At 41.5% G+C, this 27,558-nt stretch overlaps 6 protein-coding genes across 6 annotated transcripts; all 6 read right to left on the reverse strand.

The window, feature by feature from the left end:
* Window positions 1-10,650: 10,650 nt before the first annotated feature.
* On the reverse strand, window positions 10,651-11,442 carry LOC139289305 (high choriolytic enzyme 1-like). Its single transcript, XM_070910888.1, has one exon. It carries the CDS (start codon window positions 11,440-11,442, stop codon window positions 10,651-10,653), a length of 792 nt encoding a protein of 263 aa, XP_070766989.1.
* Window positions 11,443-13,796: 2,354 nt separating this feature from the next.
* LOC139289511 (high choriolytic enzyme 1-like) lies at window positions 13,797-14,591 on the reverse strand. Its single transcript, XM_070911126.1, has one exon. The coding sequence runs from the start codon at window positions 14,589-14,591 to the stop codon at window positions 13,797-13,799; it is 795 nt and encodes a 264-aa protein (XP_070767227.1).
* Window positions 14,592-17,034: 2,443 nt separating this feature from the next.
* LOC139289374 (high choriolytic enzyme 1-like) lies at window positions 17,035-17,829 on the reverse strand. The gene has a single exon (XM_070910963.1). The coding sequence runs from the start codon at window positions 17,827-17,829 to the stop codon at window positions 17,035-17,037; it is 795 nt and encodes a 264-aa protein (XP_070767064.1).
* A 2,044-nt stretch (window positions 17,830-19,873) lies between these two features.
* Window positions 19,874-20,668, reverse strand: LOC139289490 (high choriolytic enzyme 1-like). Its single transcript, XM_070911105.1, has one exon. It carries the CDS (start codon window positions 20,666-20,668, stop codon window positions 19,874-19,876), a length of 795 nt encoding a protein of 264 aa, XP_070767206.1.
* Window positions 20,669-23,051: 2,383 nt separating this feature from the next.
* On the reverse strand, window positions 23,052-23,846 carry LOC139289479 (high choriolytic enzyme 1-like). Its single transcript, XM_070911094.1, has one exon. The coding sequence runs from the start codon at window positions 23,844-23,846 to the stop codon at window positions 23,052-23,054; it is 795 nt and encodes a 264-aa protein (XP_070767195.1).
* A 2,438-nt stretch (window positions 23,847-26,284) lies between these two features.
* LOC139289390 (high choriolytic enzyme 1-like) lies at window positions 26,285-27,079 on the reverse strand. Its single transcript, XM_070910988.1, has one exon. It carries the CDS (start codon window positions 27,077-27,079, stop codon window positions 26,285-26,287), a length of 795 nt encoding a protein of 264 aa, XP_070767089.1.
* Window positions 27,080-27,558: the final 479 nt, after the last annotated feature.

Here is a 27,558-nt window from a genome sequence, read left to right on the forward strand (position 1 = left end):
AATGCTTTTAGTCCTATTCAGAACATGAGTATAACAACAACAGTGGTGCACTTTAGCCTCCTGTGGCTGAAATAAGTATTACAACAACAAAGACTTCTGGCACTTGAGTTAAAATAATGAGGCTACCAACACCTCTAAAGCTCACTAATTAACAAGTTATATCGTGATTGTTTAAATCATACAAAAACAGAGGGGAGGTTCCTGGTGTAACTATTTCTTGACAAATAGCAAGTTTATGATGGAGTCTCCGCTATCTGTACAACACAAATTGCTGTTTTACGTTGTTATTAGTGGAGTGATTAATGAGATGCCACAATTAGTGAGCTTTAGAGATGCTAGTAGGCATATATTTTTTTTAAACTTTGGGCAGAGCTAGGCTAGTTGCTAAGCTAAGCTAATTGCCTTCAGGCTCTAGCTTCATACTTAACGTACAGACGTTGAGAGTGGTATAGATCTTCTCGTCTAACTTTGTAAGAAAAGGATAAGCGTGACTGTATTTTCCAAACTATTCCTTAAACTTAATTCAGTATTTCTAATCACACATCGTAAGTCATGATATACAGTAGTATAAACCAATCTTAGACATTATGGTACAGTATAGTGGGTCTTGTTGTTGTGACACCATCTGTGAAGACATATTTCTTATTATTAGCTTTTTCTGTCTAGATGGGCTGCTGCGTTGAACAGGATGAAGTGGATTGTCCAGGCCTCTGTCAGAGTCTCTAAGGGGACTTGTAAGCCCAGAACATTTTATCACTGATGTTGTCATCTTGCCACCAGTCCCACTGAATCCTCGGGAGACCCTGAAGCTTGGCCCCCCTTACTAGAGCAGTCAGCACATCTGGTCAAGGGCGATGATGTTACTCCTGTCCTGACAAACTAAATGACTGAACAGCTACTGACTTAATGACAGAATAAAACATCGCACACAACTGTAGTCACCCAGGACAATACTGTAGTTTTAATCTGGTTGGTCACCAGCCAGGATCCATATCACTGATACTAGAGCTGTTTTCAGGCTAATACTATTTTCAGGCCAAACCGAAAGACAGTGTGCGTTTGATGGCTGTTTATTGTTGCGGTAGAACAAGTTATTGCTTACATTGTTTTGGACTTGGCCCACATTATGTTTTCATCTCTTCTCGGCTGGAGAATGCCAACTTATTCACTGCTCATTGATGTTTCCCCGGCCTGTCCACTCCTATCACGTCTCCTCCAGTCAGAGGGGAGCACACCTATCTGATGGGCGCATCACCACACAGGCCTCCTTTCAACATTCATCCCAGTTGTACTGCTCACAAAACAGATGTACGTACCTGTAGCTCGCTAAGGGGCAGCTGCTAAGAAGCCAAGATACGCACATGTTTTGTGTTGTGCCTCTTTGCAGCTGCCAGTTCAATGTGCTGATCTACATGAAACCCACACAGATGTACTGGATATGTACAGTGTGTGCAGCCACGTGAGAACAGTGCAGCGTTACAGACCAGTGGCTCTGTGTAAATAGTGCCGTCTTTCTGGTATTAGTTTAACTGGGGAGAGTGGGCGCCGTTTCATAGCACTGAATCAGCCAGCTGCTCTGGTCTGGATCCTTCAGCCTCTGGTGAATTCACCACTGACCATTCACTTTTCTCACATTATGTCAGCTGGGTCAGATGATGTCTCTCACTGGGATATTATTAGCCTGAATACATTCTCTGGCCTACAGTGGCTTAGCTGTTGAAAGCCTCAATGTATTTCGTGGCCAGTAGAGTTTACATTTAACTAGCGATTAGACCTGGGGGGGTTTGTTTCTCCACATGGATTCAGTCCAGTTGCTCCTATTGTACACAAACTACAATAGGAGCGCCAGTATGTGTAACGCAGTACAGTGATGACTTTTATTCATTTGAGCCCATATTTTGCATCAGGAAAACGTTTCTCAAAGTGCTTCACACAAGTGTGCACCACCTCATCACAAATTATTACTGTGATTTTCTGTGCAGTTTTCATACAGTCCTATGGTTCCATTTTGGGAAAGAAAACATCACCTTTATTTACTTTCAGTAGCTTTAAATTCAGAGGAAGGAGTCAACAAAAATCTTGTTTGACTGCAAAGGTGCTCCGTTTTTTCCCTAAAAAGGGAAAATCTGGAATCAAATCTCTTTGCTTTTTAAAGGTCAGTTTCAGGTAATGGCGGATGTTGTTGGGTTGAAGACTTTTACACTTTACCGTACAGATTAATGCAATTTTCCCTGTCAAACATTGGTGATGATAAAGTGCAGAGATACCTGACAGTCTTAAAGCCTAGCCCTCATTCTGCGGATACAGGGAGCAATCATTGGTAACTGGTTTTGTCATGTCAAAGTGGCATTTAACACATTTATAGTGACCTTTTCAAACATGTCAACACTATCAGGACCTCAACTACACTTTGACTTCTGCTGCAAAGTAAACCTGGAGACCCTTCAAAGTACTCAGTTAAGTAATCAGTTCACATGAGAAGGGCTGTTGATTCAGTCAAGTTGGATTACAGTTATTTTTGATCTAGCAATTGTCTAAAATGCTATGATAAATAATAATAATATTCATATTAACAGTGTTTTTCATTTGCATTCAGGAATGTTGAATTTTATGGAGGAAGTGAGGCCAGCACACACATCTTCTTTTAACATGCAGTTTATTGCAGCCCCTCCTCCCACATACTGTATACTGGGGGATGTGGTCCTTCAAGCATTTCCCAGGTGTGCTTCAGAATCTATTTTCAGTTGTTCCATAATGGACACCATCTTTACCAGGTGTCAGAAACCTCCTCAACCGCCTCCTCTCAGCAGAGAGCAGCAGGCCGGTCCTCCTGAAACCAGCAAACCTACAGAAAAACTAAGACCAATCAGTAGATCGAGAGATTTGCTTTGTGCTTCATCTCTGACTTTACCTACATGGTCAGATACACCTGGGACATCCTTCCCCCCCCACTCTCCCCAGTACAGGTTGGCACTCACATGCTCCTGTTGATAACATCCTGGGTGATGTGCTGCCTCACCCTCCTGAGTTGCACAGAACTGATTTGAAGCCAACTAAAAACTTTTATTTGTTATCACACTGCACATATGCGCATGTACAGTACATGCATGCTTTCCACACATATTCCAAACACAATATGTTTGAGTGTGCCTCAACATCCTTTAATACTTATGATGATCTTTATTGTATCTCAAATAAAGGTTTCCTTATCCACACCTACTGTAAAGTACACAGAAACAATGTGAGAGAAATATAGTAACATTTAATCATCATTTGTCCTCAATCATACGTGATCAGTTAGGCTGTTAGAGGACAAAGTGTGGTGACATTCTATATTTTTCTGTGTATAGCTGTGCATATCTTTATCTTATTATTCTATGCACAGGGTTTTCAAAGCCCCCTCAGACAAAATCAAGACAACTATCCCCCTCCTACACACACACACACACACACACACACACACACACCCTCTCTTCCCCACTGCTGTGGATGCAGTGAGTCACAGCCACTGCTGCAGCTCCAGCTGCTGACCGTGTTGGTGAGCCAAATCAGCCAAACTACAGTCACTAAATTCATGTTGTTTTTTTTCTGTCCCATTTACCTCACATAGTGTCTTTGCCTCTCATGCATTATTCTGTTCTGTTTAAGTAACATTTGATAAATAAATACAATGCCCCCATGTTTTTAAAATGTAGATGTAGAATAAAAAAAGAAGTAAGTAAGTAAGAAAGTATTTACTAGTGACCCCTTTTTTTTTAAATGTACGTCTTCAGTAGGAACGAATGGGCTTGGAGTTGAGGGCCACAGACAGGTTAAGGAAACAGAAAGGTTTTGAGAGATGGCCTAACCTATTGTTGTTTAATATGATTTGTTAACAACAAGAAACATATCACCAGCAGTATCCTTTAAGGCTCATAACATATAGGAACAGTATGTAATGGTGGTACAAAACAACACAACTGCTGCTTTGGCTCTGTTAACGCAAGACTGAACAAGTTTGGCCTGATGATCACCACTTATGTCTAAACCAGGTTATGGATGTGTTCATCTCCCATGGTGAATTATGAGAGTCTCAAAATACTAGTTTGAAAGGTAAAGAGGGAGTTAAATAAGTGGTAGGTAGTCTAACTGCATCCAGAGTCAGTGGAACTGCATGTTCTCATGTAAGTAGCTGAAAGAAAATGAAGGCAGATCGAGTTTTAGACTCGTCCCTGATTGACCTAACATGTACAAGCAACGTTCAGTGCACTGATGCATGAAGATGATTGGTCAACTCTATTTATAGCTCTATTGGAGGGTGAATTTTGTCAAAAAGAACAGTGTTGAGGACATGAGGACAGCTATGATGGTTGAATACGCTGCAATAAAACATACATCCAACCCGTCATTTAGTCTGAAAACAAGTAACAAAAGTAACAAAATTTCAAATGATCTCATCAAATGGGCAAGATCATTTCGGGAATTCAAAATGAAAGGGATATAATGACTCCCAACCTCTCCTCTGCAAACCAAGGTTTTCCTTTTAACCAGAGGTTTTGGAATTGTTTTCTATCATCCTTTGACTCGAAGGCTCTGCATTGTTATCTGACTGATGGTGAATGCTGTGGTCCCCCCAAGCATTTTCTCGAGTGATTGTAGAATATCGCTAAAATAGTTTAGCATTTATTTAATCTTTTTGTTTGTCTCCCTCTGTCGCTGTGAGGCTTGTTCTGTGGTGAAAACGTCAGAAGGACTTTTGTGTAGAAGCAAGAAAGGAGGATGAAGTCCTACAGTCCTCATCCCAGCGTCTGTGGATTATTCAGATCATGGTTAATCTGAGAGGCTGTGTTTTTTTCCCCCCTGCTGACTGGGGAAGAGACTTTATGTGACCGTTAGTGTCTTTAACCTCACTCTACACCCTCTTCACCAATATAAATTTCATATTCATATCACCTATCTTGTTAAAATAGAAAACTCAATGCCATGTCTGTGCAGTAAGTGTTTTCTTTTGGTTAACTGTGAAGTGTACTCCATTTCAGTGCAGTAAATGTAGAAAAAGAAGTGCAGGGTTTGACAAAAGAGTAGACGCTGTGGGTGGGAAAGAATCCTTGGATACAATTTAAAACTTTATTGTTACTAAAGGATAAAAGGGGGCTCGGCACCTCCCTGTTTGAGACCTTAAACTGGTTGGTGTAAACTAAACTACAAAGCCAGATGTAAAAAAATAAGAAGTAGTGTTAATGCAGTTATCAGCATCTAACCAGCTTCAAGATAATTATAATCCTGGGCTAAGTCCCGTAAGATGTTCAGTGAAATCACTGAATGCTTTAACTCAAAGGAAGTAGCTGATGATGATTTTGAATGTTTTCCTAGGATTCTGAATGCACACTCACTGGACATAACATGAAGAAAACCAGAGGTGGATCATTAATGGTCACAGAGAACAGGGATGACTTTCCAGGAGCTTCAAGACAAAGATCTTCAATCACTTTTGACATAAAAAAAAGTTATTATATTGACCATAAGATTCCAAAACATACCAGACAATGAAATATCAGGACGGACTTCATCAGAAGACAATTTTGAATCTACATTGTGGAACTACACCGAAAACACGCATTTAAGGAGACAGAGGGCTACGTCACCCCATCGCAACACTGTAAAACATCATTCAGTAGAGGACTAATCAGCTAATCTATTTATATACAGAACGTTTTATAGATGTCGAGTTAATTCAAATTAAAATGTCCAGTGTGTATTTTTTTAGACCCCGTCAGAGCAAAACGCGAGTTGTTCTGACCTGAAGCCGTTTGACTTGAAAGAATGAGTTGAATGTGGTTATAAATAATGGATGGATGGCTGGATGAGCTACTGATTTTAAAGTAACATGATCAGCATATTAGCAGACTTCCCAGCATGCATTGCTTTAGAATTAAAACTCTCCAGAGAGCCTTTTTTCGTCGTTTGTGAAGAAAACACATATGACGGAAACTTTATTAAGCTAATGTAGATAAGTATCAAATTCAGTCTCTACACCAGCACACTTATAATTTAACAAGTTAGTAAACTATTAGTTCAACTTATTTGCTTAAATTTGATCAACCTTGTTATCTTAAGTTCAGTTAACAGCACTCAGTTGGTTTGAAATTTTCTAAACTCTTGGGACGACTTTGAACAGATTATTCAACTTTAGTTCAGTCAACTCACATGTCTAAAGCAGCAGGGAAATGTGTGTTTGTAAGTTGAACCAGTTTAAAATGTTTTCACAGTGAAGAGGGACGGGATATACATACACTATTGTTTGGCAGTGCTTAGTAGGAACAATGTTATCTGTTATTTTTTTCTGCATACTTGCACAAAACTTAATACTTTTTCAAAATAGGGCTGCCTCCTGGAGATCATGCTGGCCATACAAACAAATCTTTTCCACATTTTCTCATGTTGTTGCTCTGTGGCTCCATTTTGGACACTAATCTAATTTTCGGTGTGAAGTCAGAAGAGCTTGAATGGACGTAGTGGTTATATCTATACTGTAAATTGAAGGATTTATTCAACATCTTCAGGTTCCTCTTAGTCTGGGAATTCAGAATGATAGATTTTGAAGAGCTGGATAGAACGGTTTGGTTCTCATTCACCTTTACAAACAGACGTGTTTGTTTGTTTAATAAAAGAAATGATCATTATCAGATACCTTCCACTGTAAATAGTTTCAGTCCTCCTTTTGTTTTTTGTTTTTTTACAACATTTACATGTTTACGCTACTGTCATTGTCTCATGTACCTTACCTGGTCTTCACATTCTTGTATTATTGAAGTAATAAAGACGACTTGCAAAATAAAATGGAACACAGATTCATTTGCAGTAAGGCTCTTCATACTAGAGAATATTGACAGACACACTAGTAGCAATATGGCAAAAGAACTTAAGAAACAAAACATCTCTTAACCATCATATTGATTTCTTGTTATTCCTGATACTTCCCTCAGACACCTACTTGACACTTCCACCCAGAGCAATAAAGAGAGCCAGTATGGTTCAATAATTCGATCATTACAGTTTCACAGGAGGATTGACCGTAGCAGATATCCATTAAAGGTGTTATTTTGTAATTATATTTTTTCATTTAAAGCAGCTTTGTTGTGTCTATGACAGTAAACAGTGTCTGACATTTCCCAGAATGATGTTGAAATGCCTAGAAAACTTAACTAGACTAGGATTAGAAAGCAGTATGATGTCATATTGATGTTATTGTTGGGTGGCATGATGGCGCAGTGGTTAGCACTGTCGCACGGGAGGTAGAGCAGGGTAGAGCGGCTCCCCCCGTCCCTAAGTTGCTCCCGATGGAGGCCAGCACCTTGCGTGGCAGCTCGGTCGCCATTGGCGTGTGAATGTGTGAGTGAATGGGTGAATGAGGCTTAGCTGATAAGCGCTTCGGAAACCGTGAAGGTTGAAAAGCGCTATATAAGTGAGATCATTTACCATTTACCATTTAACAGGCAGAAAAAATAAATGCCAAGGGCCTTTTATCAATTAAAAAATTGTATTAATCACAGGACGTTCTGGTGTTTGACTGTAAAGACACTTGAAATGTGTGAATCGGTAAATATATAGCACTGTCCAATCAGGAGCAATAAACTGTGTGATCAGTCACTGCCACGTCAGAAACTAGCGTAACTTTCAAAAAGAGGCACAAAAGACATACCTTGGTAAAACTTTGTTTTATTTATGTTTCCATACGTGGAGAAATACGAGTGTTTCAGAGGAAGTATTCACACAGTTAAGAATGAGTGGAAAATATCCACTTTGTACTAACCTAATTGACATTATTTACTCATTAAGTCAAATGTTATTGGCACAAAGTTTCATTATTTGAGGCGGTGGCAGTTAGTGGGTGTAAATATTTAGTAACAACTAATCTCCATGTAAGAAGTAGTTTGTGTGGTGCAACCCGTATTAATTTAGCATAAAGCTCCACTTGGTAACCAACAAGGCTACATTTGAACAACCGATGCAACTTGCTCCTGCACCTTGAATCTTCCTTATCAGTCTTTCTTTTCTGTCCACAGATGAAAGGCCTGTGTAGGATCAAAGGAAGCTTTGAAAAAGCTCGAGTAAGGAGATGCTACCCCATGCTTACACAAAATGCCAAGTTTGAAAACACAAAGAAAACCTGTGAGAGGGGGAAATTGGTTTTCTGGGGCTGGATTTTGTCCCACGTCAGATGTGGAGATGTGGACATTCGGGAGATTGGTAGGCTAAAGGTTAGAGAGGAGGTTTTGTTTGATCTGAAATTCTGGATGGAGGATGTGAATGCTTTACGCTGTCCCACCAACAACTTCTATTCAGATTTCCTCGAGCAAGGCGTTCAACCGGCTCAAACGTTCCATTATAGGCAACAACCTGGCTGCCAACTGGCTTCGTGTGATAAACATTTATGTCTCCAGAGACAGTTTGCAGAGTGACATCTGGCAGCTGCTCAGTGAAGCTAAGCTGAACCTGTGAGGGTACAGTATATGTTCAGGGATGAGAGGGATGAGTTTCTCATTTCCTTCCCCGGTCTCTCAGGGGGTTTGAATCTGTGACCTGCTGTCATCTCTAAACCAGGATATGACAAGACAAAATAAAACTTTCATGATCTCAGTGGGAGGATTGTGCCAGGAGGAGGAGGAGGGGAAAAAGACAATAAAATCAGTGCAGGCACTTTACATGATTGACAAATCCAGTGAAGACATTAGAGGGTTGGTGGAGTACAGAGACGGCACGCTATTGGGACACATTAGAATAACATAATATTAGTTACTTTGCCTCCATCTAGTGGCATGATACATACAGTACAACACTTTCTTTATGCTGCTGCCCCAAATGGAAACACCACTAAACCAGTGTAATACCAGTGTATTAGAAGCAATGGTCACCTGTGAAGCTTCCAACGCATGAAAAACTCTTAACTATTACATTTTAAACTGTCTGCATTCGGCTGGTTTAATACTTGAAATGGACAACTGTGTATTTTTTTGTGTATTATGTGGCTTGTTGTAAGGTACTGTTTGGACACTTAATACTGTCGTTCAAATTAAGTTAAGATTACCCCATTTTATACTGAATCTAATTCAGAGGTGGAACATAACCAAGTACATTTACTCAAGTAGTATGCTTAAGTACAATTTTGAGATAAATGTACTTGATTAAATGAGGCAACCATATATAAAGTAGTCAACATTAGCTCCACAACTACAACATCAAAATTGTACTTACACATTAATGCATTAGTAATAATGATAATAATAACAATCATCAATATTATCACTGTGGCAATTTTGCACAATGAGTACTTGATACTTTAAGTCCATTTAGAGTATAATATTTATGTACTTTTCTTTAAGTAAGAGTATGAATATGCAATGGAGTATTTTTTACATTGTGGTAGTGATACTTTAACTTAAGTAAGAGATGAGAATCCTTCTTCCATCACTGATGCAATCCTTACTGACATTAACTTCAACGACCTCCAGAGGGCACTACAGAACACCCTATAAAATGTAAATGCCAATTTGGGCATTGGTATTTATATTTGAGACACAGCTCACCAGATCCAGAGATAATACAATAATAGTGAAAGGACCATGCAAATGTGATTCTTCTCCTACATCATGTTATCATTTGTAAGGCAATATAATGATAACAAAACTTCTGTTCTGCTTTCTTTGCTGTTTTTGGTGCAATAAATGTGATGTTGTGATGGCTGCAGTGATGAGTGTATCTGAAGTTTAAGAACAAACCTTTTTCACTGTGTGCAATTTGCCGTTGCACATGCTAAATTGGCCTGATTGATACTACAGTACCACAAACGAGGGACATTTATTTGCAGATCAGAGCGGAGTTTTGGAGGCAGCTTTCTGCTTGTCTGCTGTGTCTTGGAGCAGGGTCCTCCATGTGCACTGTGGACCATGGAGGAAATGTCCTCACTTCATGGCAGAGATAGTTGGCAGGCAGGCAGCCGAGGTGAGAGATACAACAGGAAGATGAAAACAGATGGGATGAACACGCAAGGGCTGCCTCTCACTGGGGTAAAGGGTAAAAAAAAAATGTTACAGCCCACAGAGTTCATCCAAGGTGCATGAACCATAGACAACCCAAAGTAAGCAATAACTCAACTACTATTGGAAAACAATAAACCACAATATCCATAATTTTCTTGGAGGCTGATATCTAGCGTCACTTGTATTAAAACAGCAGATGAAGCCCCCCACCTCCACCCACCCACGCACATCACACCCCCACTGGGCTATAGGATCTGAACACCTGTTTCTTTGTGGAGCTAAAAAAAGGAACGGCTCTTCAGATGTCACTCTGAGAGACTGTTAATGTTCCTGTTACTTTGCAGCAGTTTACACCATCAGATACGGTGCAAGCATGCAGATTTGTTTTCTTGGGGAGTGTGAGTCCCAGCATAGATTTGCACAGTTGTACTAATGTGTGTATATGTACACACAAATACATAAAAAATAACAAGACAATAATAGGTCATTTTGCACTGACTTTATTATAGAATATTGAAAGAATATAATAACAGAAACTGAAAAAGTATAGTAGGTCCCACTGAAAAAATGAATGTGTTGCATTTGGTATTAAGCTCATTTGTTTTCCTAAATGAGATCAGAAGAATTACAGTTAGCAGCCGTAGAGCATGTTGATCCTCATGATGTCCCAGTAGGACATGCCCTGCCTCTGGCCGATCTGGACGTTGGGGTCGGGGATGGGGGTGATGGAGTCCTTTCCGTACTGGATGGAGAAGGCTGTTCTTCCGTAGTGCATGATGGAGGAGTAGTCGTAGGGAGTGTTGAGGTTGTTGGTGGACTGCCTGTAGAAGTTGTAGGCCATCTGCGGGTTGATGTTCTCCCAGTTGATCCTGACGTGGTAGTCGCGGTCGCTCCTGGTCTGTTCGTGCTGGAAGCCCAGAGCGTGGTTGATCTCGTGCAGGACGATGCCGTGGTAGAGGCAGCCCTGCCTGTTGAGAGAGAGCACCTGTCTGCCTCCCTCTCTGCCCAGAGAGGAGAAACATCCGGCTTTGTTCTCGACGCTGATGTAGTCGTACTCGTTCTGACGGGGGACGAAACGGATGCAGGTTCTGCTGTGGTAGACCTTCATGGCGTTGTCGATCTTTTGCCTCTCCCAGCTGCTGAACTCACCGCTCATGACGAAGGGGATAATCACCAAGCCGTTGGAAGCTTTCTTCCACAGGCAGCTCTGGGACCAGCACACCATGGCGTTTCTGGTTTTGGGAGCCAGCAGGTCTCCCTCAAGCAGGATCTCGTCTGTGCCGTTGTTGGAGGTCAGAATCCTGGTGGTGATGTCGACGGTGTCTGGGACTTCTTCTTCTTCTCCACTTCCTTCCTCCTGGAGAGGATGTGCCTGAGAGAGGCCGAGCAGGAGCAGCAGCACCAGGCTGGCAGAGGGAGTCATCTTCAGGGTCCGTCTGGGGGCTGTGGAGCTTCTGTGGAGAGCTGCTGGGGAGAGACTCCTTGAAGCTTGATGTTAGACTCAGCTCAGTCCAGGCTCTTTATACTCTCCTCTACAGGTGTGTCTGCAGGAGGATTATGGGTTGGGGTCCACACTGCTAGGCCTAAATAAACCACTGAGGGGAGGACTCCACAGACATACCTACTTTTTAAACATGGTTCGTTATCTCTGGTTTTTGGATGGATGAAGGCAGCTTTGCTAGGTGGTTTACTAGGTTGGATTTGATACACTGAAGACTTTATATGGTCTTCAACCAATAAGACCTCACGTTAGAGTATCTTTGTCAAACCAACATTTATTGAAGTATAGTAATGTATATGTCTCTTGAAATGTCTTGTTGATATTTGTTCCATACAATTTATTTGTATAATTAAAACGTAGGAATGTAAAGAAATACAAATACATTTTTCATATAGGAGCAGATAATTCACTCTGAACAGATATGATCAGCATCTGAATATCTGCTTCAACACCCCCCCCCCCACCACACCACACACACACACACACACACACACACACACAGACATGTCATTGGATTGACTATTGACACAATTTGCTACAAACGCACACATCTTCTTTTCAGGGTTATAACTCAGTCAAATCAAAACACACAAACACACAGGCATCATACATACACACAGTGATACAAGCAAGAGAAGTGCTGTCAATCGAGCCAAATGTCCATTTATCCGTTTAGAATAATAGAAAAAGGGTGCTACTTATAACTTCAGCTCTTGGCTCATGGTAACCATGTTAACGCTCATAATTTAGCGTGTTAGCACACTAACATTTGCTAATTAGACATAAACACAAATTACAGCTGAGGCTGATGGGAATGTCATTAGTTCTGGAGGCATTTGGTAATAAGCCAAAAGTATTGGACTAATTAAAATTTTGAACTGATGGTGGCGTTAAATGAAAAATCAGGGATCACCAAAGTTTTTACAATTCATCCAGAGGGGGATATGAATGTGTGAACCAAATTTCATGGCAATCCATCCAATAGGTATTGAGACATGTCACTCAAAGCGATAAATGTCAACCTCATGGTGGCTCTAGAGGAAAAGTCAGATAATCATGAAAGTCAGTAGGATTCATCTTCTGGGGACCATGAATGTTTGCACAAAATGTTGAGCCAATCCATCTTGTAGATGTTTAGATATTTTACATGAGAAGGGAAAGCTTTGACCTGCTGGTGGAGCTACAGGAAAGGTCAGGGGACCACCACAGTGTTTAGGATTCATTCTCTCAGGACCATGAATGTGTGTACAAAGTTTCATGGGAATCCATCCAATTTTTGTTGAGACATTTCAGTCTGGACCAAAGTGGTGGACCGACCGACAATCCAGAAGGCCAGATAACAACACTTATTTCAAATCAACTTTATTTTCATCATAGTTTCAGATACAGAGATAGTAGCTTTTCTTTACCTTAAATAAATAATACAATTTTAGACAGTCTTCAATTAAACCATCAAACAGATAATAGAAATATCTAGAGTAAGACATCAATACAGAGCAGAGTTTATTAAAGGGCCTTGTTAATGTACCCTAGATATGTTACATTATCAGGTGGCCTGTTCATGGATTAATCTGACATTTTGACAAACAACTAGGCTGGTGTGATGTTTTCATTCATTAAAGACATTGTAATAACTTGTGTGTTCTGTACAGTTTAAAACAAAGGTCTTGTCTGCAGATGTCCTGAGAGTTGTATTACAGCACCCTGCTTTCATTGACAACCATTTGGCGGAGTATAATATCTCAGAGCTGGATCAGTATAGCATATACTATATACATGTATGTATAGTATCACATCCCAGAATTTAATACAGATTTATTACAGAGATGTTTTCCTGAGAATTATTTATTATTTTAAGCAATATTTTTTACATATCAAATAACGCTGTTACTGTATTTTCATCCTGAGTGCAATGTTTTGGTCTGGGGTATTTTTGTCATTACTTGGACAATTGGCTTTGCTTCAGTATCTTGAAATCAAAGTGGAAGTGATTGTGACTTTTTGCACAAATATTCAGCAATCATTGAGTAATTCATCTTATTGCAGGCACACAGATAAAGAAAAGTAACTAGACAGCAATCAGTCATTTTGTATTATCTTTATTACAGATCATTTAGGCACGTGGGGTCAAACTCTGTTATCTGAACATTTGACATAATATGGTGAAAAGAAATTAAATTTTTAGCATTGATGTCACAGGTTACAGTAGCTTTTGATTAATTACAGAAAAGAGAAACAGAAAAAGTGGGTATTTGTTGCATTTAGCATCAGCATTGTTATTGGCAGCCATAGAGCATGTTGATCCTCATGATGTCCCAGTAGGACATGCCCTGCCTCTGGCCGATCTGGACGTTGGGGTCGGGGATGGGGGTGATGGAGTCCTTTCCGTACTGGATGGAGAAGGCTGTTCTTCCGTAGTGCATGATGGAGGAGTAGTCGTAGGGAGTGTTCAGGTTGTTGGTTGACTGCCTGTAGAAGTTGTAGGCCATCTGCGGGTTGATGTTCTCCCAGTTGATCCTGACGTGGTAGTCGCGGTCGCTCCTGGTCTGTTCGTGCTGGAAGCCCAGAGCGTGGTTGATCTCGTGCAGGACGATGCCGTGGTAGAGGCAGCCCTGCCTGTTGAGAGAGAGCACCTGTCTGCCTCCCTCTCTGCCCAGAGAGGAGAAACATCCGGCTTTGTTCTCGACGCTGATGTAGTCGTACTCGTTCTGACGGGGGACGAAACGGATGCAGGTTCTGCTGTGGTAGACCTTCATGGCGTTGTCGATCTTTTGCCTCTCCCAGCTGCTGAACTCACCGCTCATGACGAAGGGGATAATCACCAAGCCGTTGGAAGCTTTCCTCCACAGGCAGCTCTGGGACCAGCACACCATGGCGTTTCTGGTTTTGGGAGCCAGCAGGTCTCCCTCAAGCAGGATCTCGTCTGTGCCGTTGTTGGAGGTCAGAATCCTGGTGGTGATGTCGACGGTGTCTGGGACTTCTTCTTCTTCTCCACTTCCTTCCTCCTGGAAAGGATGTGCCTGAGAGAGGCCGAGCAGGAGCAGCAGCAGCAGGCTGGCAGAGGGAGTCATCTTCAGGGTCCGTCTGGGGGCTGTGGAGCTTCTGTGGAGAGCTGCTGGGGAGAGACTCCTTGAAGCTTGATGTTAGACTCAGCTCAGTCCAGGCTCTTTATACTCTCCTCTACAGGTGTGTCTGCAGGAGGATTATGGGTTGGGGTCCACACTGCTAGGCCTAAATAAACCACTGAGGGGAGGACTCCACGGACAAACCTACTTTTTAAACATGGTTCGTTATCTCTGTTTTTTGGATGGATGAAGGCAGCTTTGCTAGGTGGTTTACTAGGTTGGATTTGATACACTAAAGACTTTATATGGTCTTCAACCAATAAGACCTCACGTTAGAGTATCTTTGTCAAACCAACATTTTTTCAAGTATAGTAATGTATATGTCTCTTGAAATGTCTTGTTGATATTTGTTCCATACAATTAATGTGTATAATTAAAAAGTAGGAATGCAAAGAAATACAAATACATTTTTTCATATAGGAGCAGATAATTCACTCTGAACAGATATGATCAGCATCTGAATATCTGCTTCAACACCCCCCCCCACACACACACACGCAGACATGTCACTGGATTGACTATTGACACAATTTGCTACAAATGCACACATCTTCTTTTCAGGGTTATAACTCAGTCAAATCAAAAACACACAAACACACAGGCATCATACATACACACAGTGATACAAGCAAGAGAAGTGCTGTCTATCAAGCCAAATGTCCATTTATCCGTTTACAATAATAGAAAAAGGGTGCTACTTATAACTTCAGCTCTTGGTTCATGGTAACCATGTTAACGCTGACAGTTTAGCATGTTAGCATGCTAACATTTGCTACTTAGACATGAACACAAATTACAGCTGAGGCTGATGGGAATGTCATTAGTTCTGGAGGCATTTGGTAATAAGCCAAAAGTATTGGACTAATTAAAATTTTGAACTGATGGTGGCGTTAAATGAAAAATCAGGGTTCACCAAAGTGTTAACAATTCATCCAGAGGGGGACATGAATGTGTGAACCAAATTTCATGGCAATCCATCCAATAGGTATTGAGACATGTCACTCAAAGCGATAAATGTCAACCTCATGGTGGCTCTAGAGGAAAAGTCAGATAATCATGAAAGTCAGTAGGATTCATCTTCTGGGGACCATGAATGTTTGCACAAAATGTTGAGCCAATCCATCTGGTAGATGTTTAGATATTTTACATGATAAGGGAAAGCTTTGACCTGCTGGTGGAGCTACAGGAAAGGTCAGGGGACCACCACAGTGTTTAGGATTCATTCTCTCAGGACCATGAATGTGTGTACAAAGTTTCATGGGAATCCATCCAATTTTTGTTGAGACATTTCAGTCTGGCCCAAAGTGGTGGACCAACCAACAGACCAACATTGTCATCTCTAGAGCCACGCTGCTAGCATGGCTAGCTGCTAGCATGGCTAACAATCCAGAAGGCCAGATAACAACACTTATTTCAAACCAACTTTATTTTCATCATAGTTTCAGATACAGAGATAGTAGCTTTTCTTTACCCTAAATAAATAATACAACACTAGACAGTCTTCAATTAAACCATCAAACAGATAATAGAAATATCTAGAGTAAGACATCAATACAGAGCAGAGTTTATTAAAGGGCCTTGTTAATGTACCCTAGATATGTTACATTATCAGGTGGCCTGTTCATGGATTAATCTGACATTTTGACAAATAACTAGGCTGGTGTGATGTTTTCATTCATTAAAGACATTGTAATAACGTGTGTGTTCTGTACAGTTTAAAACAAAGGTCTTGGCTGCAGATCTCCTGAGAGTTGTATTACAGCACCCTGCTTTCATTGACAACCATTTGGCGGAGTATAATATCTCAGAGCTGGTTCAGTATAGCATATACTATATACATGTATATATAGTATCACATCCCAGAATTTAATACAGATTCATTACAGAGATGTTTTCCTGGGAATTATTTATTATTTTAAGCAATATTTTTTACATATCAAATAACTCTGTTACTGTATTTTCATCCTGAGTGCAATGTTTTGGTCTGGGGTATTTTTGTCATTACTTGGACAATTGGCTTTGCTTCAGTATCTTGAAATCAAAGTGGAAGTGATTGTGACTTTTTGCACAAATATTCAGCAATCATTGAGTAATTCATCTTATTGCCAATCATTGCGTGTTTGTGCTAATGTGTGCATTATGTCAAATTATGTTTGCAGGCACACAGATAAAGAAAAATAACTAGACAGCAATCAGTCATTTTGTATTATCTTTATTACAGATCATTTATGCACGTGGGGTCAAACTCTGTTATCTGAACATTTGACAAAATATGGTGAAAAAAAATTAAATTTTTAGCATTGATGTCACAGGTTACAGTAGCTTTTGATTAATTACAGAAAAGAGACACAGAAAAAGTGGGTATTTGTTGCATTTAGCATCAGCATTGTTATTGGCAGCCGTAGAGCATGTTGATCCTCATGATGTCCCAGTAGGACATGCCCTGCCTCTGGCCGATCTGGACGTTGGGGTCAGGGATGGGGGTGATGGAGTCCTTCCCGTACTGGATGGAGAAGGCTGTTCTTCCGTAGTGCATGATGGAGGAGTAGTCGTAGGGAGTGTTGAGGTTGTTGGTGGACTGCCTGTAGAAGTTGTAGGCCATCTGCGGGTTGATGTTCTCCCAGTTGATCCTGACGTGGTAGTCGCGGTCGCTCCTGGTCTGTTCGTGCTGGAAGCCCAGAGCGTGGTTGATCTCGTGCAGGACGATGCCGTGGTAGAGGCAGCCCTGCCTGTTGAGAGAGAGCACCTGTCTGCCTCCCTCTCTGCCCAGAGAGGAGAAACATCCGGCTTTGTTCTCGACGCTGATGTAGTCGTACTCGTTCTGACGGGGGACGAAACGGATGCAGGTTCTGCTGTGGTAGACCTTCATGGCGTTGTCGATCTTTTGCCTCTCCCAGCTGCTGAACTCACCGCTCATGACGAAGGGGATAATCACCAAGCCGTTGGAAGCTTTCTTCCACAGGCAGCTCTGGGACCAGCACACCATGGCGTTTCTGGTTTTGGGAGCCAGCAGGTCTCCTTCAAGCAGGATCTCATCTGTGCCGTTGTTGGAGGTCAAAATCCTGGTGGTGATGTCGACGGTGTCTGGGACTTCTTCTTCTTCTCCACTTCCTTCCTCCTGGAGAGGATGTGCCTGAGAGAGGCCGAGCAGGAGCAGCAGCAGCAGGCTGGCAGAGGGAGTCATCTTCAGGGTCCGTCTGGGGGCTGTGGAGCTTCTGTGGAGAGCTGCTGGGGAGAGACTCCTTGAAGCTTGATGTTTGACTCAATTCAGTCCAGGCTCTTTATACTCTCCTCTACAGGTGTGTCTGCAGGAGGATTATGGGTTGGGGTCCACACTGCTAGGCCTAAATAAACCACTGAGGGGAGGACTCCACGGACAAACCTACTTTTTAAACATGGTTCGTTATCTCTGGTTTTTGGATGGATGAAGGCAGCTTTGCTAGGTGGTTTACTATGTTGGATTTGATACACTAAAGACTTTATATGGTCTTCAACCAATAAGACCTCACGTTAGAGTATCTTTGTCAAACCAACATTTATTGAAGTATAGTAATGTATATGTCTCTTGAAATGTCTTGTTGATATTTGTTCCATACAATTTATTTGTACAATTAAAAAGTAGGAATGTAAAGAAATACAAATACATTTTTCATATAGGAGCAGATAATTCACTCTGAACAGATATGAACAGCATCTGAATATCTGCTTCAAAATTTTGAACTGATGGTGGCGTTAAATGAAAAATCAGGGATCACCAAAGTGTTTACAATTCATCCAGAGGGGGACATGAATGTGTGAACCAAATTTCATGGCAATCCATCCAATAGGTATTGAGACATGTCACTCAAAGCGATAAATGTCAACCTCATGGTGGCTCTAGAGGAAAAGTCAGATAATCATGAAAGTCAGTAGGATTCATCTTCTGGGGACCATGAATGTTTGCACAAAATGTTGAGCCAATCCATCTGGTAGATGTTTAGATATTTTACATGATAAGGGAAAGCTTTGACCTGCTGGTGGAGCTACAGGAAAGGTCAGGGGACCACCACAGTGTTTAGGATTCATTCTCTCAGGACCATGAATGTGTGTACAAAGTTTCATGGGAATCCATCCAATTTTTGTTGAGACATTTCCGTCTGGACCAAAGTGGTGGACCAACCAACAGACCAACATTGTCATCTCTAGAGCCACGCAGCTAGCATGGCTAGCTGCTAGCATGGCTAACCATCCAGAAGGCCAGATAACAACACTTACTTCAAACCAACTTTATTTTCATCATAGTTTCAGATACAGATAGTAGCTTTTCTTTACCCTAATTAAATAATACAATTTTAGCCAGTCTTCAATTAAAGCATCAAACAGATAATAGAAATATCTAGAGTAAGACATCAATACAGAGCAGAGTTTATTAAAGGGCCTTGTTAATGTACCCTAGATATGTTATATTATCAGGTGGCCTGTTCATGGATTAATCTGACATTTTGACAAATAACTAGGCTGGTGTGATGTTTTCATTCATTAAAGACATTGTAATAACTTGTGTGTTCTGTACAGTTTAAAACAAAGGTCTTGGCTTCAGATGTCCTGAGAGTTGTATTACAGCACCTTGCTTTCATTGACAACCATTTGGCGGGGTATAATATCTCAGAGCTGGATCAGTATAGCATATACTATATACATGTATATATAGTATCACATCCCAGAATTTAATACAGATTTATTACAGAGAAGTTTTCCTGAGAATTATTTATTATTTTAAGCAATATTTTTTACATATCAAATAACTCTGTTACTGTATTTTCATCCTGAGTGCAATGTTTTGGTCTGGGGTATTTTTGTCATTACTTGGACAATTGGCTTTGTTTCAGTATCTTGAAATCAAAGTGGAAGTGATTGTGACTTCTTGCACAAATATTCAGCAATCATTGAGTAATTCATCTTATTGCCAATCATTGCGTGTTTGTGCTAATGTGTGCATTATGTCAAATTATGTTTGCAGGCACACAGATAAAGAAAAATAACTAGACAGCAATCAGTCATTTTGTATTATCTTTATTACAGATCATTTAGGCACGTGGGGTCAAACTCTGTTATTTGAACATTTGACATAATATGGGGAAAAAAATTAAATTTTTAGCATTGATGCCACAGGTTACAGTAGCTTTTGATTAATTACAGAAAAGAGAAACAGAAAAAGTGGGTATTTGTTGCATTTAGCATCAGCATTGTTATTGGCAGCCGTAGAGCATGTTGATCCTCATGATGTCCCAGTAGGACATGCCCTGCCTCTGGCCGATCTGGACGTTGGGGTCGGGGATGGGGGTGATGGAGTCCTTCCCGTACTGGATGGAGAAGGCTGTTCTTCCGTAGTGCATGATGGAGGAGTAGTCGTAGGGAGTGTTGAGGTTGTTGGTGGACTGCCTGTAGAAGTTGTAGGCCATCTGCGGGTTGATGTTCTCCCAGTTGATCCTGACGTGGTAGTCGCGGTCGCTCCTGGTCTGTTCGTGCTGGAAGCCCAGAGCGTGGTTGATCTCGTGCAGGACGATGCCGTGGTAGAGGCAGCCCTGCCTGTTGAGAGAGAGCACCTGTCTGCCTCCCTCTCTGCCCAGAGAGGAGAAACATCCGGCTTTGTTCTCGACGCTGATGTAGTCGTACTCGTTCTGACGGGGGACGAAACGGATGCAGGTTCTGCTGTGGTAGACCTGCATGGCGTAGTCGATCTTTTGCCTCTCCCAGCTGCTGAACTCACTGCTCATGACGAAGGGGATAATCACCAAGCCGTTGGAAGCTTTCTTCCACAGGCAGCTCTGGGACCAGCACACCATGGCGTTTCTGGTTTTGGGAGCCAGCAGGTCTCCTTCAAGCAGGATCTCGTCTGTGCCGTTGTTGGAGGTCAGAATCCTGGTGGTGATGTCGACGGTGTCTGGGACTTCTTCTTCTTCTCCACTTCCTTCCTCCTGAAGAGGATGTGCCTGAGAGAGGCCGAGCAGGAGCAGCAGCAGCAGGCTGGCAGAGGGAGTCATCTTCAGGGTCCGTCTGGGGGCTGTGGAGCTTCTGTGGAGAGCTGCTGGGGAGAGACTCCTTGAAGCTTGATGTTTGACTCAGTTCAGTCCAGGCTCTTTATACTCTCCTCTACAGGTGTGTCTGCAGGAGGATTATGGGTTGGGGTCCACACTGCTAGGCCTAAATAAACCACTGAGGGGAGGACTCCACAGACATACCTACTTTTTAAACATGGTTCGTTATCTCTGGTGTTTGGATGGATGAAGGCAGCTTTGCTAGGTGGTTTACTAGGTTGGATTTGATACACTAAAGACTTTATATGGTCTTCAACCAATAAGACCTCATGTTAGAGTATCTTTGTCAAACCAACATTTACTGAAGTATAGTAATGTATATGTCTCTTGAAATGTCTTGTTGATATTTGTTCCATCCAATTTATTTGTATAATTAAAAAGTAGGAATGTAAAGAAATACAAATACATTTTTCATATAGGAGCAGATAATTCACTCTGAACAGATATGATCAGCATCTGAATATCTGCTTCAACACCCCCCCCCCACCACACACACAGACACACACAGACATGTCACTGGATTGACTATTGACACAATTTGCTACAAACACATCTTCTTTTCAGGGTTATAACTCAGTCAAATCAAAAACACACAAACACACAGGCATCATACATACACACAGTGATACAAGCAAGAGAAGTGCTGTCAATCGAGCCAAATGTCCATTTATCCGTTTACAATAATAGAAAAAGGGTGCTACTTATAACTTCAGCTCTTGGCTCATGGTAACCGTGGTAACGCTCATAGTTTAGCGTGTTAGCATACTAACATTTGCTAATTAGACATAAACACAAATTACAGCTGAGGCTGATGGGAATGTCATTAGTTCTGGAGGCATTTGGTAATAAGCCAAAAGTATTGGACTAATTAAAATTTTGAACTGATGGTGGCGTTAAATGAAAAATCAGGGATCACCAAAGTTTTTACAATTCATCCAGAGGGGGACATGAATGTGTGAACCAAATTTCATGGCAATCCATCCAATAGGTATTGAGACATGTCACTCAAAACGATAAATGTCAACCTCATGGTGGCTCTAGAGGAAAAGTCAGATAATCATGAAAGTCAGTAGGATTCATCTTCTGGGGACCATGAATGTTTGCACAAAATGTTGAGCCAATCCATCTTGTAGATGTTTTGATATTTTACATGATAAGGGAAAGCTTTGACCTGCTGGTGGAGCTAAAGGAAAGTTCAGGGGACCACCACAGTGTTTAGGATTCATTCTCTCAGGACCATGAATGTGTGTACAAAGTGTCATGGGAATCCATCCAATCTTTGTTGAGACATTTCAGTCTGGACCAAAGTGGTGGACCGTCCGACAATCCAGAAGGCCAGATAACAACATTTATTTCAAACCAACTTTATTTTCATCATAGTTTCAGATACAGAGATAGTAGCTTTTCTTTACCCTAATTAAATAATACAATTTTAGACAGTCTTCAATTAAACCATCAAACAGATAATAGAAATATCTAGAGTAAGACATCAATACAGAGCAGAGTTTATTAAAGGGCCTTGTTAATGTACACTAGATATGTTACATTATCAGGTGGCCTGTTCATGGATTAATCTGACATTTTGACAAACAACTAGGCTGGTGTGATGTTTTCATTCATTAAAGACATTGTAATAACTTGTGTGTTCTGTACAGTTTAAAACAAAGGTCTTGGCTGCAGATGTCCTGGGAGTTGTATTACAGCACCCTGCTTTCATTGACAACCATTTGTCGGAGTATAATATCTCAGAGCTGGATCAGTATAGCATATACTATATACATGTATATATAGTATCACATCCCAGAATTTAATACAGATTTATTACCGAGATGTTTTCCTGAGAATTATTTATTATTTTAAGCAATATTTTTTACATATCAAATAACTCTGTTACTGTATTTTCATCCTGAGTGCAATGTTTTGGTCTGGGGTATTTTTGTCATTACTTGGACAATTGGCTTTGTTTCAGTATCTTGAAATCAAAGTGGAAGTGATTGTGACTTTTTGCACAAATATTCAGCAATCATTGAGTAATTCATCTTATTGCCAATCATTGCGTGTTTGTGCTAATGTGTGCATTATGTCAAATTATGTTTGCAGGCACACAGATAAAGAAAAATAACTAGACAGCAATCAGTCATTTTGTATTATCTTTATTACAGATCATTTAGGCACGTGGGGTCAAACTCTGTTATCTGAACATTTGACATAATATGGTGAAAAAAACTTAAATCTTTAGCATTGATGTCACAGGTTACAGTAGCTTTTGATTAATTACAGAAAAGAGAAACAGAAAAGTGGGTATTTGTTGCATTTAGCATCAGCATTGTTATTGGCAGCCGTAGAGCATGTTGATCCTCATGATGTCCCAGTAGGACATGCCCTGCCTCTGGCCGATCTGGACGTTGGGGTCGGGGATGGGGGTGATGGAGTCCTTCCCGTACTGGATGGAGAAGGCTGTTCTTCCGTAGTGCATGATGGAGGAGTAGTCGTAGGGAGTGTTGAGGTTGTTGGTGGACTGCCTGTAGAAGTTGTAGGCCATCTGCGGGTTGATGTTCTCCCAGTTGATCCTGACGTGGTAGTCGCGGTCGCTCCTGGTCTGTTCGTGCTGGAAGCCCAGAGCGTGGTTGATCTCGTGCAGGACGATGCCGTGGTAGAGGCAGCCCTGCCTGTTGAGAGAGAGCACCTGTCTGCCTCCCTCTCTGCCCAGAGAGGAGAAACATCCGGCTTTGTTCTCGACGCTGATGTAGTCGTACTCGTTCTGACGGGGGACGAAACGGATGCAGGTTCTGCTGTGGTAGACCTTCATGGCGTTGTCGATCTTTTGCCTCTCCCAGCTGCTGAACTCACCGCTCATGACGAAGGGGATAATCACCAAGCCGTTGGAAGCTTTCCTCCACAGGCAGCTCTGGGACCAGCACACCATGGCGTTTCTGGTTTTGGGAGCCAGCAGGTCTCCCTCAAGCAGGATCTCGTCTGTGCCGTTGTTGGAGGTCAGAATCCTGGTGGTGATGTCGACGGTGTCTGGGACTTCTTCTTCTTCTCCACTTCCTTCCTCCTGGAAAGGATGTGCCTGAGAGAGGCCGAGCAGGAGCAGCAGCAGCAGGCTGGCAGAGGGAGTCATCTTCAGGGTCCGTCTGGGGGCTGTGGAGCTTCTGTGGAGAGCTGCTGGGGAGAGACTCCTTGAAGCTTGATGTTAGACTCAGCTCAGTCCAGGCTCTTTATACTCTCCTCTACAGGTGTGTCTGCAGGAGGATTATGGGTTGGGGTCCACACTGCTAGGCCTAAATAAACCACTGAGGGGAGGACTCCACAGACAAACCTACTTTTTAAACATGGTTCGTTATCTCTGTTTTTTGGATGGATGAAGGCAGCTTTGCTAAGTGGTTTACTAGGTTGGATTTGATACACTAAAGACTTTATATGGTCTTCAACCAATAAGACCTCACGTTAGAGTATCTTTGTCAAACCAACATTTATTGAAGTATAGTAATGTATATGTCTCTTGAAATGTCTTGTTGATATTTGTTCCATACAATTAATGTGTATAATTAAAAAGTAGGAATGTAAAGAAATACAAATACATTTTTGATATAGGAGCAGATAATTCACTCTGAACAGATATGATCAGCATCTGAATATCTGCTTCAACACCCCCCCCTCCCACACACACACACGCAGACATGTCACTGGATTGACTATTGACACAATTTGCTACAAACACATCTTCTTTTCAGGGTTATAACTCAGTCAAATCAAAAACACACAAACACACAGGCATCATACATACACACAGTGATACAAGCAAGAGAAGTGCTGTCAATCGAGCCGATTGTCCATTTATCCCTTTACAATAATAGAAAAAGGGTGCTACTTATAACTTCAGCTCTTGGTTCATGGTAACCATGTTAACGCTCACAGTTTAGCATGTTAGCATGCTAACATTTGCTAATTAGACATGAACACAAATTACAGCTGAGGCTGATGGGAATGTCATTAGTTCTGGAGGCATTTGGTAATAAGCCAAAAGTATTGGACTAATTAAAATTTTGAACTGATGGTGGCGTTAAATGAAAAATCAGGGTTCACCAAAGTGTTAACAATTCATCCAGAGGGGGACATGAATGTGTGAACCAAATTTCATGGCAATCCATCCAATAGGTATTGAGACATGTCACTCAAAGCGATAAATGTCAACCTCATGGTGGCTCTAGAGGAAAAGTCAGATAATCATGAAAGTCAGTAGGATTCATCTTCTGGGGACCATGAATGTTTGCACAAAATGTTGAGCCAATCCATCTTGTAGATGTTTAGATATTTTACATGATAAGGGAAAGCTTTGACCTGCTGGTGGAGCTACAGGAAAGGTCAGGGGACCACCACAGTGTTTAGGATTCATTCTCTCAGGACCATGAATGTGTGTACAAAGTTTCATGGGAATCCATCCAATTTCTGTTGAGACATTTCAGTCTGGACCAAAGTGGTGGACCAACCAACAGACCAACATTGTCATCTCTAGAGCCACGCTGCTAGCATGGCTAGTTGCTAGCATGGCTAACAATCCAGAAGGCCAGATAACAACACTTACTTCAAACCAACTTTATTTTCATCATAGTTTCAGATACAGATAGTAGCTTTTCTTTACCCTAGTTAAATAATACAATTTTAGCCAGTCTTCAATAAAACCATCAAACAGATAATAGAAATATCTAGAGTAAGACATCAACACAGAGCAGAGTTTATTAAAGGGCCTTGTTAATGTACCCTAGATATGTTACATTATCAGGTGGCCTGTTCATGGATTAATCTGACATTTTGACAAATAACTAGGCTGGTGTGATGTTTTCATTCATTAAAGACATTGTAATAACTTGTGTGTTCTGTACAGTTTAAAACAAAGGTCTTGGCTGCAGATCTCCTGAGAGTTGTATTACAGCACCTTGCTTTCATTGACAACCATTTGGCGGAGTATTATATCTCAGAGCTGGATCAGTATAGCATATACTATATACATGTATATATAGTATCACATCCCAGAATTTAATACAGATTTATTACAGAGATGTTTTCCTGAGAATTATTTATTATTTTAAGCAATATTTTTTACATATCAAATAACGCTGTTACTGTATTTTCATCCTGAGTGCAATGTTTTGGTCTGGGGTATTTTTGTCATTACTTGGACAATTGGCTTTGCTTCAGTATCTTGAAATCAAAGTGGAAGTGATTGTGACTTTTTGCACAAATATTCAGCAATCATTGAGTAATTCATCTTATTGCCAATCATTGCGTGTTTGTGCTAATGTGTGCATTATGTCAAATTATGTTTGCAGGCACACAGATAAAGAAAAATAACTAGACAGCAATCAGTCATTTTGTATTATCTTTATTACAGATCATTTAGGCACGTGGGGTCAAACTCTGTTATTTGAACATTTGACATAATATGGGGAAAAAAATTAAATTTTTAGCATTGATGCCACAGGTTACAGTAGCTTTTGATTAATTACAGAAAAGAGAAACAGAAAAAGTGGGTATTTGTTGCATTTAGCATCAGCATTGTTATTGGCAGCCGTAGAGCATGTTGATCCTCATGATGTCCCAGTAGGACATGCCCTGCCTCTGGCCGATCTGGACGTTGGGGTCGGGGATGGGGGTGATGGAGTCCTTCCCGTACTGGATGGAGAAGGCTGTTCTTCCGTAGTGCATGATGGAGGAGTAGTCGTAGGGAGTGTTGAGGTTGTTGGTGGACTGCCTGTAGAAGTTGTAGGCCATCTGCGGGTTGATGTTCTCCCAGTTGATCCTGACGTGGTAGTCGCGGTCGCTCCTGGTCTGTTCGTGCTGGAAGCCCAGAGCGTGGTTGATCTCGTGCAGGACGATGCCGTGGTAGAGGCAGCCCTGCCTGTTGAGAGAGAGCACCTGTCTGCCTCCCTCTCTGCCCAGAGAGGAGAAACATCCGGCTTTGTTCTCGACGCTGATGTAGTCGTACTCGTTCTGACGGGGGACGAAACGGATGCAGGTTCTGCTGTGGTAGACCTTCATGGCGTTGTCGATCTTTTGCCTCTCCCAGCTGCTGAACTCACCGCTCATGACGAAGGGGATAATCACCAAGCCGTTGGAAGCTTTCTTCCACAGGCAGCTCTGGGACCAGCACACCATGGCGTTTCTGGTTTTGGGAGCCAGCAGGTCTCCCTCAAGCAGGATCTCGTCTGTGCCGTTGTTGGAGGTCAGAATCCTGGTGGTGATGTCGACGGTGTCTGGGACTTCTTCTTCTTCTCCACTTCCTTCCTCCTGGAGAGGATGTGCCTGAGAGAGGCCGAGCAGGAGCAGCAGCAGCAGGCTGGCAGAGGGAGTCATCTTCAGGGTCCGTCTGGGGGCTGTGGAGCTTCTGTGGAGAGCTGCTGGGGAGAGACTCCTTGAAGCTTGATGTTAGACTCAGCTCAGTCCAGGCTCTTTATACTCTCCTCTACAGGTGTGTCTGCAGGAGGATTATGGGTTGGGGTCCACACTGCTAGGCCTAAATAAACCACTGAGGGGAGGACTCCACAGACAAACCTACTTTTTAAACATGGTTGTTATCTCTGGTTATTAGATGGGATGTATTTAACTCAACATCTCATATTGTCCTCAACCATTTAGAATTCATATTACTTGTGTTAAACCAACCTTAATTCAAGTAAAATGTTTATATGTTTGTCTCTTTCAAGCTATTAAGAATTTTGATATTTGTTCCATACCATTCATCTGTGTGTATAATCAAACAGTCTAGTTTTTGCCTGTATTCAATCAAATCATCAAACATGTGAGACCAAGAATCTAAAGCTATGATAGCTGCT

This window comes from Enoplosus armatus, chromosome 1, assembly GCF_043641665.1.
Source record: "Enoplosus armatus isolate fEnoArm2 chromosome 1, fEnoArm2.hap1, whole genome shotgun sequence".
In the NCBI taxonomy this organism is placed as follows: Eukaryota; Metazoa; Chordata; class Actinopteri; order Centrarchiformes; family Enoplosidae; genus Enoplosus; species Enoplosus armatus.

Excerpts from the sequence above, each read along its gene's own strand:
- LOC139289305 (XM_070910888.1), bottom strand. The coding sequence starts at position 11,442 with ATGACTCCCTCTGCCAGCCTGGTGCTGCTGCTCCTGCTCGGCCTCTCT.
- LOC139289511 (XM_070911126.1), bottom strand. The coding sequence starts at position 14,591 with ATGACTCCCTCTGCCAGCCTGCTGCTGCTGCTCCTGCTCGGCCTCTCT.
- LOC139289374 (XM_070910963.1), bottom strand. The coding sequence starts at position 17,829 with ATGACTCCCTCTGCCAGCCTGCTGCTGCTGCTCCTGCTCGGCCTCTCT.
- LOC139289490 (XM_070911105.1), bottom strand. The coding sequence starts at position 20,668 with ATGACTCCCTCTGCCAGCCTGCTGCTGCTGCTCCTGCTCGGCCTCTCT.
- LOC139289479 (XM_070911094.1), bottom strand. The coding sequence starts at position 23,846 with ATGACTCCCTCTGCCAGCCTGCTGCTGCTGCTCCTGCTCGGCCTCTCT.
- LOC139289390 (XM_070910988.1), bottom strand. The coding sequence starts at position 27,079 with ATGACTCCCTCTGCCAGCCTGCTGCTGCTGCTCCTGCTCGGCCTCTCT.